The sequence below is a fragment of the Prenolepis imparis genome, unplaced genomic scaffold (assembly GCF_030444845.1).
Source record: "Prenolepis imparis isolate NDT839.2.m4 unplaced genomic scaffold, iyPreImpa1.0 SCAF_11, whole genome shotgun sequence".
NCBI classification, from domain to species: domain Eukaryota; kingdom Metazoa; phylum Arthropoda; class Insecta; order Hymenoptera; family Formicidae; genus Prenolepis; species Prenolepis imparis.
Window position 1 is genome coordinate 11,573,370 of NW_028141169.1, and position 17,458 is coordinate 11,590,827.

Genomic DNA, 17,458 nt, shown 5'->3' on the forward strand with positions numbered 1-17,458 from the left:
TACAGGGTGATTCTAAATAAATGCGAAAAATTTTTGAAGATGATTCTTTGTCAAAAATTAAGGGGGTCTTTCATATAACTATATCCCTTTCTAAGGAGGTAGAAATCCCCCTCTTTTAATAGGGGAGGTAGAAATTAGTTTGTTTTTTTTCTCAAATTTTGGCCATGTTAAAAAAATTAAATTTGATAGACATTTTCCACTAGTGAAAAGGATACTTATTAATATTTTTTTTAATCCTGTATCGTTATAAGGGGATGAAACTATAGCAACTCCTATTCAATTTATTATTACAACTCTTTAACGGGTCGGAATGTGATCGTCTAAAAATATGTGTTAGAAAGTTTGATTTCTTTAAGAAATTTTTTTCTTTTATTTTTTTCGAAAAATCAATCATAACTAAACGGCATAAGTTTCGAGTTACGAGAAGTTAAATTTTAGAAAAAAGCAAGCAAAACGAAATTATAATATAAATGTTTAAAAAAATAGAACAAAAACAAAATTTGAGAAAAAAAAACTAATCTTCACCTCCTCCTTGGAAAGAGTACATAATTCCTCAGGGAGGGATATAGAAATATATATCTTTATATGAAAGACCTTATAATTTTCGACAAAGAATCATCTCCTAAACTTTTTCGCACTTATTTAGAATCACCCTGTATAGTATATGTGTGTGTTATATAGTGCACAGCTGGTAAAGTGCGCGAAAATTGCGCGCACTCACTCTTCCTCTCCTTCCTTCCTTCTCCCATAAGAGCGCCGGGAAAAAGACGAGAGTCCCCGCGTTCGGGTCCAGGATTTCTTCCGCCCCGACATCCGGAGACACGCGGCTACTCTTGCGTAAAATCAGCGCTTCTCCAACGCAATTGGTTTCTGTCGAAAGTTCTTATTCCGTTCCTAGCAAACTTCCGTATCTACGCCTCGCCTCGGACAGGTACCGATGTGACGTACAGTGGTGCTTAAACAGAATCTTCGCTTTAGAGATTTCACGGGGTATCAGACAGAATCCGCCTATGGGATTTTGTATTCATTGGAAGATCGGGGTGATTAAAATGCGTTTATAATATAATATTTCCGAATCGTATTAATTTCTGATTTTCTTCTACATTTGCATATTTCCAATATAGATGTGTTATAATATACTTTGTCTATTAATTAACACTTTATTAATATTTTTTGACAGAAATCAGCTGATAACTATCAAATATTAATTGAGTTTAAGGAATTATAACATATTTTTTAAAACATATTATTTTAATTTTTATAATATTCTTATTTTAAAAATTAGCAAATTAACGCTTTAATCAGCTGATTTCTGTCAAAAATATTAATAAAGCGTTAATTTGCTAATGAAATTTTAAAATAATATGTTATAAAAGTTTAAAATAAAAGTATGTTATAAAACTTAAAATAATATGTTTTAAATAATGTGTCGTAATTCTTTAAACTCGATTAATATTTTTGACAGTTATCAGCTGATTTCTGTCAAAAATATTAATCGCAGATAAGGCACTATAACATATTATTTACAACATATTACTATTTTAAATTTTATAACTTATTATTATTTTAAAATTTAATTAGCTAATTAACGCTTTATTAATATTTTTTAATATACAGCTGATTGAAGCGTTAATTTGCTAATTAAATTTTAAAATAATATGTTTTAAAATGTCATAGTATTTTGTCCGCAATTAATATTTTTTGACAGTTATCAGCTGATTTCTGTATCATTCTTTTTAACATGAAATCGAGGACTGGCGCCTATAATTTAAATATTATCTATTAAAAGATTCAGCCATTTTCTAGGAAACTTACATAAGATATCTTGATACTAAAAATAGATCGTCAATAAAAAAATCACAAAATTTTAATAAAAACTTAAACATTGCTAACAATAAGGATATGTTAGACATACATATTTCTTAAGTGCTAAATAAGAGTAAAATATCAAAGGGACAATTAAGAATTCTCTGATTGTTCAAGGTAGAAGAAAATTTGCAAGGTTTCTTTCGAGAGTATACACCCTGACAGAGTTTCGATCGAATCCGCATCCGGGGAAACTGTTCGCGTCTCGGCGTTTTTGAAACGAGATAAATCATTCGAATAGTAGGTATACCCTGTCGAGTAGTAGTTCACCCTGTACACGGTGATGAAGCACACGGCCATCGCGCGCCATCGGTCCGAGAGAGTTCGGCCGACACGAGTAATAAAAGCTTATACGCGGGCCTTTGAAGGCCTCACCTTTCACCCCTTCATCCCCTACGCGTGCGCGTCGTCGTTGAGGAAGAGCGATTCGGCGCCGATTGCAAGAGCTTTGATCTGCCAACGTGCACTCCCTTCCCTCTCCTCTTTACTCCTCGCTGCATCTTGATTTCCGTAATGACGACCGCGTGCGCGTTATTGCAGTTTGCGGGAGGAAGAGGCGGAGAGGGAAAGAGGGGGATGAGATCGCGCCGAAGCAACGAGATAAATTCTTATCGCTTATCGATCGATCGGACCAACGAATTGCGCGCTTAAATAGCGAAATCCGCCATCGTGGTGTCCTCTCGCCCGGTGTGTATTTTGCTTCGCCCTCTTTGCAGAACCGGCCCTCTGCAAATTTATCTGTTTCCATATATCTCTCTCTCTCTCTCGGCTCTAATACCGCGATAATAGTCGCTGTTAGTCGAAAGTTATTTTAGATGGCTTGCCTTTTCCCCCATTGACCATTAAAACTTCGCCGATCTATGCACGCCGATATTGTATCGATATTTCATTATCGTACATACTCGATATTTATACACGATGAACAATAGCGAGTTTAGAGATATGTTATTTTTTTTCTACGCTTGTTAACGTCAATTCATGAACGATATTTTACGCGCGTCAGATATTGCGAGCACGTTGAAAGAGACGAAGTGTTTCCCGTCAATTCTGCTTAACGTGAAACAAGTATTTCATCAGTTAACTTTGATAAGTAATCGAGTGATGTATTGCGTTCTCCCCAAAATGGAAAAAACTCCGACAAAAAGAGGAGATAAAGCTATTAGAAGGGAATGAAAGAACTACGTGTCAATTTGCGTCATCCGGTGAGATATGTAAATCGAATGTAAAAAAAAATGATAAAGAGAACTGTCATTATTCCAAATATGCTCTTATTCGTTTTATTTTTATTTTATATTTAACTCGTATCATTTTTGTCACTTTTAACATACAATATCCGGGAAAAAAAAAAGAATCCGAAATAATGGAACGAGAGTAAAAAAAGAACGCTTTTTCTCGAAATCGACTTTAAATATTTCAGCTGGGGTATTAATTTGGTATATTGAGTTGTAAAATTTTTATTTAAATATAAAATAGAATTTTCTTCTCTCACGCGCTTGTGTGAGAAAAAACATGGCAAAAACTTCCACGAAATATAGATAGGATTAATCAAAATATTTGATACATAAAAAATAGTCGCTTTTCGAAGCTTTTTTAAGAGATACAATATTTTCATCTCTTCTTTTTCTTTCTAGACGAATCGTATTTTTATTTTTACCACTCGAAAGAGGGTATATCGCTTTCTCGAGTAAATCGTACATCCGGTGTATGATCGATGCTAAGCACAAAATACGGAATAACGTCAGAAGGAATGAATACACACGAGATAACCCGTGTATCTCGCGCATAACATTGGCGTGTAAAGCAAGTATCGGATAAATACGAGGCCGTAGGTGGATGCAACTCTTGTCGGTTCGTGCTGGTATATTATATAGAGCATATTCCTTTCTCTCGCTCTCTCTCGTTAGAGCGTGTTGCACCGATTTACGTCAGTTTAATTTGCCGGAGGTTCATTTCGACGTTGAAGAATTACAGACCCCCGAGATTTTAATGCACGCTAGCACGCAGCTCGCGTGCAACATTTCCCGCACTCCTCTCCGATGTTTTTAATCTCTAAATTACGCGGTCGAATCGCTCAATTAAAGCTTCCCCTTTCCGCTTTTTCCGATATAACGAACGCGCGCGCGTTTTTATACGGTCGAGTGCATTCGTAAAATAGCGCATGAAAAAAAGCCCCGCGGGACAATGAATCCAATAGTGGGAATCGGCGGTTCCCGCGCAATCCAGAATACAATCTAGATTACGTTTCCGATACTTTGCGCCAGACATAAAAAAAATGGTACATAACACTTTTCCGCGTTGAGAGCTCATTAAAAAATATATCTCGCGGAAAGATTTCGGATAATATTTTTTCGTAAATTTTAATTAACGAGAAAGGGCTGTCGACAAACTTTTGAAATTCAGAAAGTTAGAAAATTTCCCGTAATCGCAGAAAGCGTTTGTCTACATGAACAGCTGTTAATTGTTTAAAAAGTTATAAACCATTATTAATTATGTGAAAAATGTTAAGAGAGTTTGTTGCATAAAATTTGTTTTGTATCTTTCGTTTTGTCATCGAGAAAAAAAAATAAGCACAATTTTCGGAAATGGATTTTATTCCTTCAGACAGTATATATATAATAATCAAGATAAATTTTATATTCTATAAATTTCATGATTTTTTAAATATCCAAATTGTGAAATACTATTTCCACTGTATAAATCTATTAAAAGCTCGATTGCAATTTTTAAAAAAATGCCATTAAAATTTCTTTTAATAGTTTAAAAAATTTCATTCATTCTTCAATTTCATACAATATAATTTCATATATTAGAACAAAAATATAGATATAGTATAGATTTTAAATCTTTTTATAGTAAAATTTTAATTCGCTTTCTCAGAGAAAACGTGCGTATATAATAATAAAATTCTTTGCCGAAGACAAAGCATTTCTTGAGCCGAATAAATAATAATCAAGATGTTTTTTATTCTATTCTCAAAATCCATAATTTTTATTAAATTTCCGAGATACTTTTTATTAAATTTTCGAAGAGTATCTCAACTGTACATTAAAAGCTTGATTGCAATTTAGGAAGAAATGGGATTAAAAAATTTCTTTTAATCTCAAAAAATTGCATTCATTCGTAAATTTCAATACAATATAACATTAATACGAATATAATATAAATATTTGACAGCTCTTTGTAATAAAATCTTAATTCGCTTTCGCCGCGCGCTCGGGGAGAAGACGTGCGTATATAATAATAAAATTCTTTGCCGAAGGCAAAGCAATTCTCGAGTAAAGTGAAAAGCGGGACTCGAATGCTAATTCCGGTGATTTCAAGCCGAAGGACGGAAGCTCTCTTCTCTCTCCCTCTTTCTCTTTCTCGATTGTGAATCGCCGGGGTGTAAATTACACTCTGCGCGACCATTTCCCGGGTTAATGTACTTGGACAGGAGTCCTTAGTACAGAACGTTAGGTACCTCCGCTAAGAAGTTTCCAGACCGACTCTTCATCACTAACAACAAGCAATCGGGTCTCTGCGCATAAAGCTCAGTATCGCTGCAGCAATATTCTCTCCCTTCCTCTCTCTCTAATTCAGAATTCTTAGCTTACTGCAATCTTATTTAAACCCTCAAATGTTAAACTCTACGTTGATTAAAGCGTTGCATCGTAATGTGAGAAAACCGGAAAACCCAACTGTAGTGCGTCCGACCGGTTTTATGGAGAATGCATTTCTTTAATTAATTATCTCGATTTAATCGGAAAAACTGCATTACTTAAACGCTTCTTCAATATGTATGGAGGATATTTTTTTTTTCTTTTTTCCCGTCAAGAGAATCGAGAGAGGAATTATTTAGAAAGAAATATACTTCCTAAAACATCGCTGTTTGAAGAACTACAGTAAAAATTATTTTACAAAAGTAATCTGTTTAATTAATGTGTAATCATTAAAAACATAAATTGCGCTCGTTCTAAATAAATTCCTTTTTCCCGATAGTTTACATCAAACTTTATAATCCTATCGATTTTATACACAAGAAATATAAATCTTTTCCTGGTTTTTTTTTTTTCGTCGTCGCTTTTATTCCTCCCGGTTCTGCATTTCTCTTTTCATTCTCGAACGAGGTTTCTTATAAAAGAAATAATCCTATCGGCCGCTTCGCATTATGCGGTACTGCTCTTTGCAAAAAAGCAATCGGTTGCAGTTATTTGCGACGGTACTATCTCGATGTCGCTTCAACTTATTCCGCGACATCGATTATGTTTACCGTCATTACAAGAAATATCACGCAGTAATGCTTAACAGTATTTTCATGGACTTTTAAACAACGATAGGTGAAAAAGTAGGATGCATAAAGAGAAGCAAAATCGGTGTCTTCAATATTAGATATTAGTTGAATAGTTTATTAGAATATTATTTTCAAATATACTGCAAAAATTAATAATATTTCATAGTTATTCAATTTTCTTGTAAATTAAGAAATGTGATTTCTAAAAAAAAATTTATTAAATTTTTTGATAGAAATTAGCTACTTTAAACTCGGTTAATATTTTTGACAGTTATCAGCTGATTTCTGCCAAAAAATATTAATCGAGGATAAAGTATTATAACATATATTATTAATAACATATTACTATTTTAATTTTTGTAACATATTATTACTTTGAAATTTAATTAGCAAATTAACGCTTTAGTAATATTTTTTGACAGAAATCAGCTGATCAAAGCGTTAATAAAAATATTAATTAAGTTTAAACAAATTTTATATAAAAATATCATTCTCTTTTATATAAAATCGAAGAATAGCACGTGCTTGTATTGTTCTAGTATATTTTAAAAAAGCTGCATCTACAAATTTTTTTATTAAATCTGGAATTTTAAACGAAAACCTTCGAAGGGAATTCTCAGGAAATATTTTTACAAGATTTGAGTAGACACCCTGTTTATTGTCCGAAATAAAAATATTATATAAAAATATAGGAAATCCTGATTAAATTACTCTCGTCTGGAGTTAATTAATAAAGATATTTAGTCTATAACTTTGAGATAACTTTAAGAAGAAACGCATATTTTGTCGCACGCGAAAGAGGAAGAGTCTTTAACTTCTTTCAAAGCTATCGAGATGGTCCTCGATTTTTCTCGAAGAGAGGAAGATACACAGAATCGATTTCAATTTCAAGCCTGGGAATTTTTTTGCCACTAAGCGCTGATATCGAAGCGCGGCCTATATACCTTTTTTTTTTTTTTTTTTTTTTTTTTGTTCGTACCGTGCGTTATCATCCCGATAAAGAAATTTTTTTTTCCCCTTGCAGTTCTCATAAAATTTTGATTCCTCGTCGAGCACCTTTCATATCACCAGAGTTGAAAGCTATCAATTTTTATATCTCGTTCGCATCTCGCTATATCTCGTATATATACCGGGAAAAAAAAAAACCGTTCAATTTTTGCTTTACTTTTGCGGCAAAAAGCTGTGGCACACAAGCCGGCCTATAAAAATCAAACGTTACCGTGCGGCGATTTCGCGCCGTCAGATTAGCGTGCACGCATTTCCATCCATCGCGTTCATCTCCGCTTGCCTTTTTGCAGTCGACGAATTATTTAACCGGATCGACGCCGACGCGAAATTCCCGAACACACGGAAAATCGCACGACTATATCATTGATGAATGATTTTTCAATTTTGACATCGTTGCATCTTCTTCGCAATTTTTTCGCTCGACCAGAAATAATTCCGAATTTCGAGATTAAAAAAAATTCATTTTTTAAAATAAATTAAAATAAAGTTATTTAAAAAAAGGTTTTAAAATTAATTAAATTGAAATTAATAAATTAATTTTTTTAGAAAACGAAAAGAACTCTATACGTCATAATATATGTAATATATTATGGTGATTAATGGACCTCAATTTAAAAAAATAACGATACAATCGCGAAAACGAGAAACCCATTGAAACACAAAGAAGTAATTGTACATATGCATACATATGTTTGAAACTTGCATCAGCCTTGATTTCATAATTAATTACAGTGCCGACCTCGTTAATTGATCAATAAGATGAGGCAATTATATGTATCCATTAAAAAGATTTTTTTTTTCCAATAAAAAACGCGCAACTGGCGCACGTCCGAATACTGAAGCCTTTATATTGATTTAACAGAGTGTGCACGGCAGCGGTCGAGGCGATTCGAGGGAAATTGCAGTAGTACGCTTCACGCTGTTTGCGAATTGCATCTGACGTGCATCGTCCTCTCCCTTTTCCCCATATGCCAGCCGTGAAAACACATACGCACGCACACATGACAAGTATAGACTCAATGGAACAATGATTGACTGTAAATATTTGAATCGACTCTGAATCTGTAATAAAACACGGATTTTGTTTTTTCTTTGTTTGCGCACCTCTATATCTATTACATAAAAAACTGGAAATTCAATGTTCTCCAGCTCTGTGACATAAAATGAATTTTCTAACGAATTTTGTATCACTGTCCTTCCGATCAGTATCAGTCGTCGCACAATTATTTGCTGCTTATTATTTAAATAGGTAAATTTATCTATTGGAAAGACTTAAAAATTTAGAGATCTTTTTTATACAGAAAAATAAATATTACGCAACAAAAATATCATTATGAAATATACATATATGTGGATATACATAAAAAATATAAAGCGAGCTACGAAAGAGAATGATGTGATATTTTTTTAATTGAAAGATTATTCGAACAATTTGGCAATCATCGATTGCATTGAAATTAATTGCTTTAATGGAAAAAGAGAAAGATATGCATTAAACTTCATCCATAAATATCGGACGTACAATAGAGCATGTATAATATAATATAATAATTTATTTGCCACATTTGGCGAACGATATTGGACAACCATTGCAACAGTTAGCTTTCGATACCTTTATTTATTAAGGGGAAAAAATTAGAACTTTTCATTAATTGTTCACTAACTATGTTTCCCAAATTCTTTGCCAAATTCCGATTGAATCAATTTTAATCTATCGATCAGCAAAACGTCTAAAAACAGCGATGTTTGTATTTTGATATCGTCTTTTAAATTTTATTCACTTACATCGATCTCATATATTCTTATATTAAATATATTAAATTCTTCAGTGTGTGTGAAACATTTATTTGAAAATTGCTTTTTTAGAATTTGATTTACTTACATCAATTTTATATTCGACGTTCATGAAATATTTTAGAGTGTGTAGAGCATTTATTCCTGAAAACTTTATTTACAATAAATAAAAGAGCCTTTCGTTTTCTCCATTCTATATATAATCCCACTATAGATATATACAACACTGCAAATAAGTTTTAAATCAAGACACACGAATAAACTCGTACCACTCAAACATGTACACTCGTCCAAACAGTAAACGCACGTGTAAACTAGCTGTTTGTATCGTTTGCAAAATTAAGCCGCGATGCATAACAAACACCGCATTAAATTTCCATCTTGCTTGTCCGGTATAATCAATCGAACCTCTCGCGAAACTGTTTGCGTGCCGATTGGATTCCGGAAGTATATATCTGCCATATTCATCCGTCTCAGAGAATCAAAGACCGTCTCGTTATTCTTCCTCGGGCCGAGAAAGGAGGAGAAGGAGAATGCGGGTTATTAAGGTTTCCCGATTCAATTAAGATCGCGAGCGAGCGAGCGAATTAATTAGCCCCGGGCGATAGTGACGGGGCTGATTCCGATCGAAGCCACCCTCTTCCCTCCCCGTCCATGCATCGTGAATAAACATGTCCGAAATCCCTCGTCGTCGCCACCGCCCCGTCGTCGCTTTCCCGACCACTTTCCGTAACATTGCGCAGACCTGTTGCTGGAGTATATCGCGTAATGTCGTGCCGCATGCACCGGCCCGATAACACGGTCTATTTTCGTTCGCGTCTTGAAGGCCTCTCGTAAAACCCGCAGCAACCCGCTTCTAAAACCGCGGCGCCATTTTTCCGAGCGGCAGGCCGGATTAAAGGGACGTTAATTGACGACAATTAAGATGTAAATGCAATTTTTATTTCACCCCATCTCGAGGAAATAGAGAAGATTCGCCCCTCCCTCTTTTCTCCTTTTTTCGTTCTTATTAAGGCTCCTGGGTGCTCACCGCGGCCATATTGGAATCGTGACGTCAGAGGCGAGAAATAACACGTTGAGGTTTCTTAGATGCCATTTCTGAATAAAAACATATTTGCATAAAATAACACTTAAGATCTCTTTAATACACTTGTAAAAAAACGGCGAAAACTATTATTTTGACAGTCAATCAACAATCGTAAAAACGATCAAGATATCAGACTTTGACATGCGGAATGACTGCGCATGTGCAAAGACCAGACGGACTGGGCCTCATAATATTACATTTTACAGCTGTTGATTGATTATAAAGGGAAAAGGATAGTTTTCGGCGTTTTTTAGAAGTGTATTAAAGAGATCTTAAGTGTTATTTTATGCAAATATGTTTTTATTTAGAAATGGCATCTAAAAAATTTTAGCGTGTTTTCTCGCCTCTGACGTCACGATTCCGACATGGTCGACCAGGTAGGTACCAGGAGCCTTAAAATGAGACGTTTACTTTTCGTTACGTTTTTCTTTCTTCGGATTTTTTAGCCCCGTGGATTTTGAGTTCTTATTCCCTCTGACGGGAAGATTTAGAAGATTTTTAACGTGGAACGTGATTACTTATGCAGAACGGAGCTTGATATATGTACGTTCGCCGTCGTGAGTCAGAGATCCTCAGTTCTTGACGTTCCCCTTTTCGCGAAACAGTTTTATTCACTTCTGTTTTATAGCGCGGGAATTTTATCTCGCTCTCTGTGACGTATCTCTCTTTGAAAATCTCTTAAAAAGAATCTGCGATATCTTCAATCTCTGAAAATAATTACATCGAGAATTCTTGCTGCAGCACGTCTCTCGGCTCGGCATTAAACTTTAATGATAGAGACTTTTTCATCAATATGATATCGATAGCCCCTTAATGAGAAAAATCTCTGATAATTTGAAGTTCAAATAAAAGATTTAAAGAACTATAAAATTAAAAAAAAAATCTATCTCTATATAATCACAATCTATGCGATATATTTTCAGAAGGTACCGTTGATTGGATTATAAATAATTAATATCGAAAGTCTGCCTCACGTTTGGTAGAGAATTTGTCTAAAATTAAATTTATATAAATTGACGCCTCAATATACGTAACAAATTATTCATGAGTCTTATTTTGTCTGATTACAAAAATGTCGTTGTTTTACATACTTTGGTTTGAATAAATGAGGTAATTTTTATTATTATCTTACAATTTTGAATCAACTTTTTCTCTAATATCTCACGTCAAACTGTTAATCGATGGGACATTTTATAATGTTTCCAGTCAATCAGAGTCATATAATCTCTTCTCTAATGGCTAAAACAGGAAACAAATTTATTGCGCTTATCCATTGTAAGGATTGGATTGCTGAGGTTTACAAATCGATCGATTTTATATACGTACTTTTCACATTCGAAATTTATTTTACAGTCCGTATTATATGTATTTGTATCCCACACAAGTATTCTATATGCACTCTATAAGCGAATGCATTTCTATTATCGATTTATTTTTTATTTGTCAGTCTCCGACAGTTGGTCCAAATCTGGAATCGAAATGTTCAATAAATATTGAATAAAAATAAAAAATTTACAACCGAGTTTCCCGTTTCTCCATCTGTGGACCTTAAATAATTAAAAAGAACTCTCTTTCTCCTTATTTACCAAAAAATTCTTTAAACATTAAATAATTAAATTTGATTAAAAAGGACTCTTTCTCTCTCTCATTATCTAACAGAAAACGCTTTCTTGGAAAATACATAATTATAAAGAAATCGAGTTGCAAAAAGTAAATGTAAAAGCAGTAATAATAATTCAATGTAACGAATTATCAGAGTAACCAGTGTGTTTCGTCATTTCGAACTTTCGTCTAGTTTTCTCTTCTAAGTTTTCGATAAAGTTTTTACACAGATACACATGTACGTTTGCGCAGCAATCTTTTTTTTATCCGTCTGTGCGACTTTGTTTCGACCCTAGGGGGCATCTGTTCGGCACATGTTTTTAATATAGGAAGGAGTCAATCAAATCGTGTATGTACAATATATAGAGGAAGAAGGGGAGGAAAAGGGGCGATAAGCAACGAAGTTTGGCTGAAATTCGCTACTGCCTCTGCAGTTCATCAGAGATCTTGGCACAATAAACACCGCCGTCGTCTTCTTTCAAAACTCGGCGAACACTGCACGTCTCCATGAATCACGACATCTTATAAACGGATCCTCCTCTCCTGTTTTCCGCGTATATACGCACCGGAAATAAGCTTCCAGCGCGCGACGTCGACGAATGTTATACATTCCGTTTCATGGTCGATAGCATCGACTTCCGAATCCCGTGGCATCGACAAAGATAAGAATTTCGCGGAAAATTTATCCGCAGATTCGGTCCATCATTCGTCTCTCGCATGAATGGCTCTCTTTCTCCTTTCCCTCGAGATAAAATAAACTTCTTTCGCTCAAAGGGACATTCTTGTCTCACGCAGAAGGCGCAATAAACGAATAATAAATAAATGAAAGAGCTAATAATAATGTCATAGAGAATAATTTATTGCAATAATTATTTTTATTAATTTGCACGTCGGTTAACTTCAATAAAACAAATTTAATGTTCGAAAAAAAATTAAAGATTTGAATAAATTTTAAAACTAATAATCTCGCGTGTGCAATAATGTATGATTTTTTCCCCTAAAATTTTCATTCAGCCCGTTTTTCATTTTTGAAAAACCAAAAATTCAATTTTCAGACTTTTTATCAACGTAGAAGATTTCCACGGCTTTAATTACGCCGCTATATACTTTATGAATCATTAATCGTTTCATAATTCGATACCTAAAGTATTTTTATTACCCTGCAATTTGAACGGGATACAAATTAAAAGGTGGATTATCTGCCAATTTTCATTTAACGATATGTTTCAGCTACATCTCTCTCTTTTTAATCCCATGGTTATTAATTGGAATATCTCTCGATATTATATATCCAACTGCACGGTGTCATTTGGACACTTGTCCCGCTGCTTTAACACTATTTCGCCTCTATATATATATTTCTATTGCGAGACGTACTTTTAAATTGTATTTGCTCTCTCGCTGATTGAAATGAAAGCCCACGGCTTGTTTCGCGCCCACCAGCGTGAAAACCGTATTACCGTTGCGGATATATTATTCACGGCTTTTACGCGGATCGTCGAAAATAAATACGGAATAATAAATTAATATCGAATCGCGCGAATGTACAGCGCAGCATCGTCTCGTCATCGTTTACAAATAACACCCTCCTGTAATAATAATCCGTAAATGGAACCACACTTCGTATCTTCCAATTCCCTCCTCGCGATGTGTAAAGGGTATTACTGGAACGATCAAGGAAAAAGCCTTCGAATGCTTTCAAGGCGCTTTCTACTCCGATATTACGTCAATATTGTTACCAAGAAGAAGATATACAGAAATATCCGGTGAAAAGAAGTGGCCTCTCTGTTCGCCACTTCCCGATGTAATTCGCAAAAATAAAAATCAATTTGTTACGAATATTTTTAATACCTATAATATCGTAGAGTACTCTCGGCATTATTTTAGAATATATATTTTTAATATATTTTACTTATTTTTAATTACGTAACTTATTCTTGAAAGAAAAGAACACGTGTAAAACAAACGTGTGTCAATTTCTATTAGTAATCCAATTTCTCGTAAAGTTAAAAAAAGTCAATCTTTTCAAAGGAGCTTAATTAATTTTTCTTTGAAAGAAAGAAAATGTGTGATGATTAAATAAAGTATAAAGAAGAAATATAAAGCATATATAATTATTAGAAATATAATTAATTATTTTATTATTATAATAAGAACTTTATAATTATAATTAATATTATATATTAATAATAATTATAAAGTATATATATTAATAAAATAATTACATATAATATACTTTAAATATTTCATCACGTTTTTATTCTTTCAGGGAAAGATAAATCAATTAATTGAGCTCACTTCTTTGAAAAGATTGACCTTTTAATTAAATGATTTACCTTTTAATATTATATACAATTAAAATTATTATATATTTCATATCAGATTTTTATATATGTATAATTTATGGAAAATCAGTTAAACGGAAGATATTCTATAAAATCATGCCAGATAGCTCCAGAATTAATTTCCTTCGCGGATTGCGTCGTGAAACGAGAGAGACATAGCGATGCTCAAAGGTGTAAGTTTGATTATCAAGATATTAATTTGTATCGGAGAGGTATACATATATCTCGGCAAGAGAGAGAGAGACTTCCAAAGAGAGAACTGCCGTTCCAATTTGTATTAATAACGTTTTCGAATGCAGGCAAATGAACGTGAGATGTGCGGAAGTCGGCGAAGGGGGCTCTATATCTTCGTCCTCGTCGACATCGTCGTCCTTTATACATAAGCGGCGAACTGCAACGTGGAGGCGCATCTCTCCTATCTTACTCCAGTCCCTCCCTTCCTTCCTACGCAATGCTATTAAGCTTTTGGCGAAGAGAGCACTTTCGTCTTAGCTAACTGCAATTTAATTTTAATTATGGTCGAGAGAAGCCGGGTTTCCCGCTATAATATCCAGCTCTTAGGTTGCGGGGGGGAAAGGGAGGAGGGTATATATAAGTGAGTGGAGCGTCGTGAAATTTTTATCTCATCGAAATGCGCAATAAATCCCGCGATAAAAATCCGCAATGACCGCGCCATTCTGCGGAAACGGACTTATTGCAATAAAAACCAAGAACGGAAATACTCGAGGCTCGATGTGTCACGTTTAAAAAGATTCCTGAAGAGGGATAGATATCGAAGAAGAAATAGCATATAAATATAATAATTTTATATGAAATTATTAATACTGATATATAATATTATATAATTATTAATATTGATATAATATTATATAATTATTAATATTGATATAATATTATATAGTAATTTTATATAATATTTTGCACATATATGTGTATTTAACGTGTAATGACGGATATTGCACGGAGAGGTAAATCGAAAGATGCTGAGATTGCATTTCATCAAATATTACATTTTACAGAGGATATTTTGAGCACAGTTGCTATATGCAATCTCTCTCGCTCTCGACTGTGAGGGTAAACGTTTTCGGATTCATCCTGTGTAAGGTACCTCGTCATATTACATGACACCTGGTGCAAGAAAAATTCGGAATGGACAGCAACTTTTTTGCTTTCTCTCTCTTTCTCTCTCCCCTTTAAATATTATGCTTTGACAACAAAGCGCGAGGCTAAGGAATAGATGAAGGAGGGAGGAGGAGGAGGAGGAGCCTTGTTAATTTTCATCTGTTAACTTTCTCGCAAGCATCCTTCTCCCTCCCTCTTTCTTCATTAATTTTATTTCGCTCCGGCGTCAAAGTTCGAAATTTACGCAGCTAAAATTTTCCCTATCTCCCTCCCCCTCTCTCTCTGTAAAGTTGAAATCGCCAGCTGCAAAATTACTTGGTCGACACAGCAACGGATCGAACGGTCGGTCGGTCCCAGCTATTTCGTCCATGGCTGCTATAAGAGGTCAGCATTTTGCGCGTTTGCACTTTATCAGCGACATCGCACTGTGCATGCACCACCGAAATAGATAGCTGTCGAAAATGCTTGCCCGATCGATCTCGATTGAGAACACCTCTTATAGGAGTTACGATAACGATTCTGTCCCTCCAAGAGCGTTCGAAACGCAAATAAGTGTAATTGCGCCAGAAGCTGAAGCTATTATGATTCCATAATGGTCTCTCTCTCTCTCGCTCTCTTTCCATCTTTAAAACGATACTTAATCAGGCTACGGAAATATCGGAGTTGCGCGTAAATGAACGTTACAAGAGATAGCTCGGACGATTGGAAAAGTTTCCGCAACTTTTCTTTTTTTTTTTATTTTTTTTTTTTATACTCGCCGGCTAATCAACTTCCTTTAACTTGCTTTAAGCCCGTTCTCATTTCGTCCCCATTTTTCTATCTTTGTATAAAAGCGGATTTTTAAATAGGAAAGGATCGATTGAATGATTTGAGGGATTCATAAAAAAATATCCTCTAAATATTTATCATAAAATATAATATATAATGTATTATATCGAATAAATATCATATATAATAAATAATATATCATAAATGTAATATATAATTTAAAATGTAATAGAGAGAGAGACATTGTGATATTAAAATACCATAAATGATAATGTGGCGGTGCAAGGAATCCCAAATATTGCACCTTCGCGAGCGATTAATTATCCGATTGCGGCAAAGTTTCGGCAAAGTTTATAAGCGCACGTTTCCGCTGATTCTGTTACAGATATGAGCATCTTTCTCTTTAACGGGTTTCTCTTACTGGGCTTCGTCGTGGCTACAGTACCGGATGTTCTGGTGCTGGGTTCACCAAGCGCCGCGAAAATAATGGACCGGGATCCGCCTCCGAAGAAGTGTCGCTACAGCAGAGCTTCTTCGATACTGGAGGCGCGATGCTCGAATCTGGAATTGCACGAGATCCCCTTAGATTTGAAGGCGGACATACAGGTGAGATTATCTTTCAAATATGAATAAAAATATATTTATTCCTATTTAAAATTGCAATAAAAAAATAGTTATATTTTCTTCATTATAAAAGAATATTTTCTGCATCGCGAGGATCTTTTTATCTTATCTGCAATTCGCATATAAAATAAAAGTTAATAAAGGAATCCGTAACAAGGTCTAGAAATCAATTTCGTTTTTTTTTATTATGAAATTAAGATTTATAAATTAAAAATAATATTTTCATACATAAAAGTCTTCATATCATATATTATATTTGTATTAAATATATTTTATTTATATTATATTTTTATATAATTGTTATACCGTATTTTCGTTCGAAATCTCGCGTATGAAGTGAGAAGAAAATTGACAGTTAAATTGTATGTTATTTGTAAGCCTCTCTTACGCTCTCGTTTCCGCTCAAAGAGTAAATCTGCCGGGCTTATGTTAGTTGCACGAAGGATGCACACAAGGCTGGCTGCGAGACGGATTGATGTCCCAGAGGGTTAACGCGTGCGCTGTCTTGTAACGCGTACTTTATACATAATAGCATTACAGGAGTTTCGCTTTATCAACGTCGGCGATAAAATGCATACTTATTGGATACACTCCCCCCTCCCCCCTCGTTCTTTTTCTCTTGGATGTTTTTGTCGACCACATTATTTTATTTTTAATACGGTGTACATACATGCAATTTCGTGTAAATAAATTGCTCGCGCTTCATGTGATTTCATGTAATATTAAAAGCGATGATGAATCTATCTTCGCATCCGCATATTCATAATTTATTCATTATTTCAACGATGTTATGCAAAATATATGAATTATTAATCATTATATTTTCTCTCCCCATCGCGGATATTGTAAACTTTGATAATTAAAATCACGAATCAAAATTTGATCACACGTTATAGCAGAATATATAATATGTTAATATATATATATTGCATTGTACTCTATATACACGACGAGAGACTATGCTACTTGCAT

General features: G+C 34.3%; 1 protein-coding gene across 1 annotated transcript in view; it reads left to right on the forward strand.

Moving 5' to 3' along the window:
- Lapsyn (Leucine-rich repeat activity-regulated protein at synapses) overlaps positions 1-17,458 on the forward strand; it is a 96,927-nt gene that overhangs the window by 74,426 nt on the left and 5,043 nt on the right. The window contains exon 3 of the mRNA XM_083049447.1: positions 16,248-16,468. Coding sequence (XP_082905573.1) covers positions 16,248-16,468 — 221 coding nt within the window. The remainder of the gene's footprint in view (positions 1-16,247; positions 16,469-17,458) is intronic.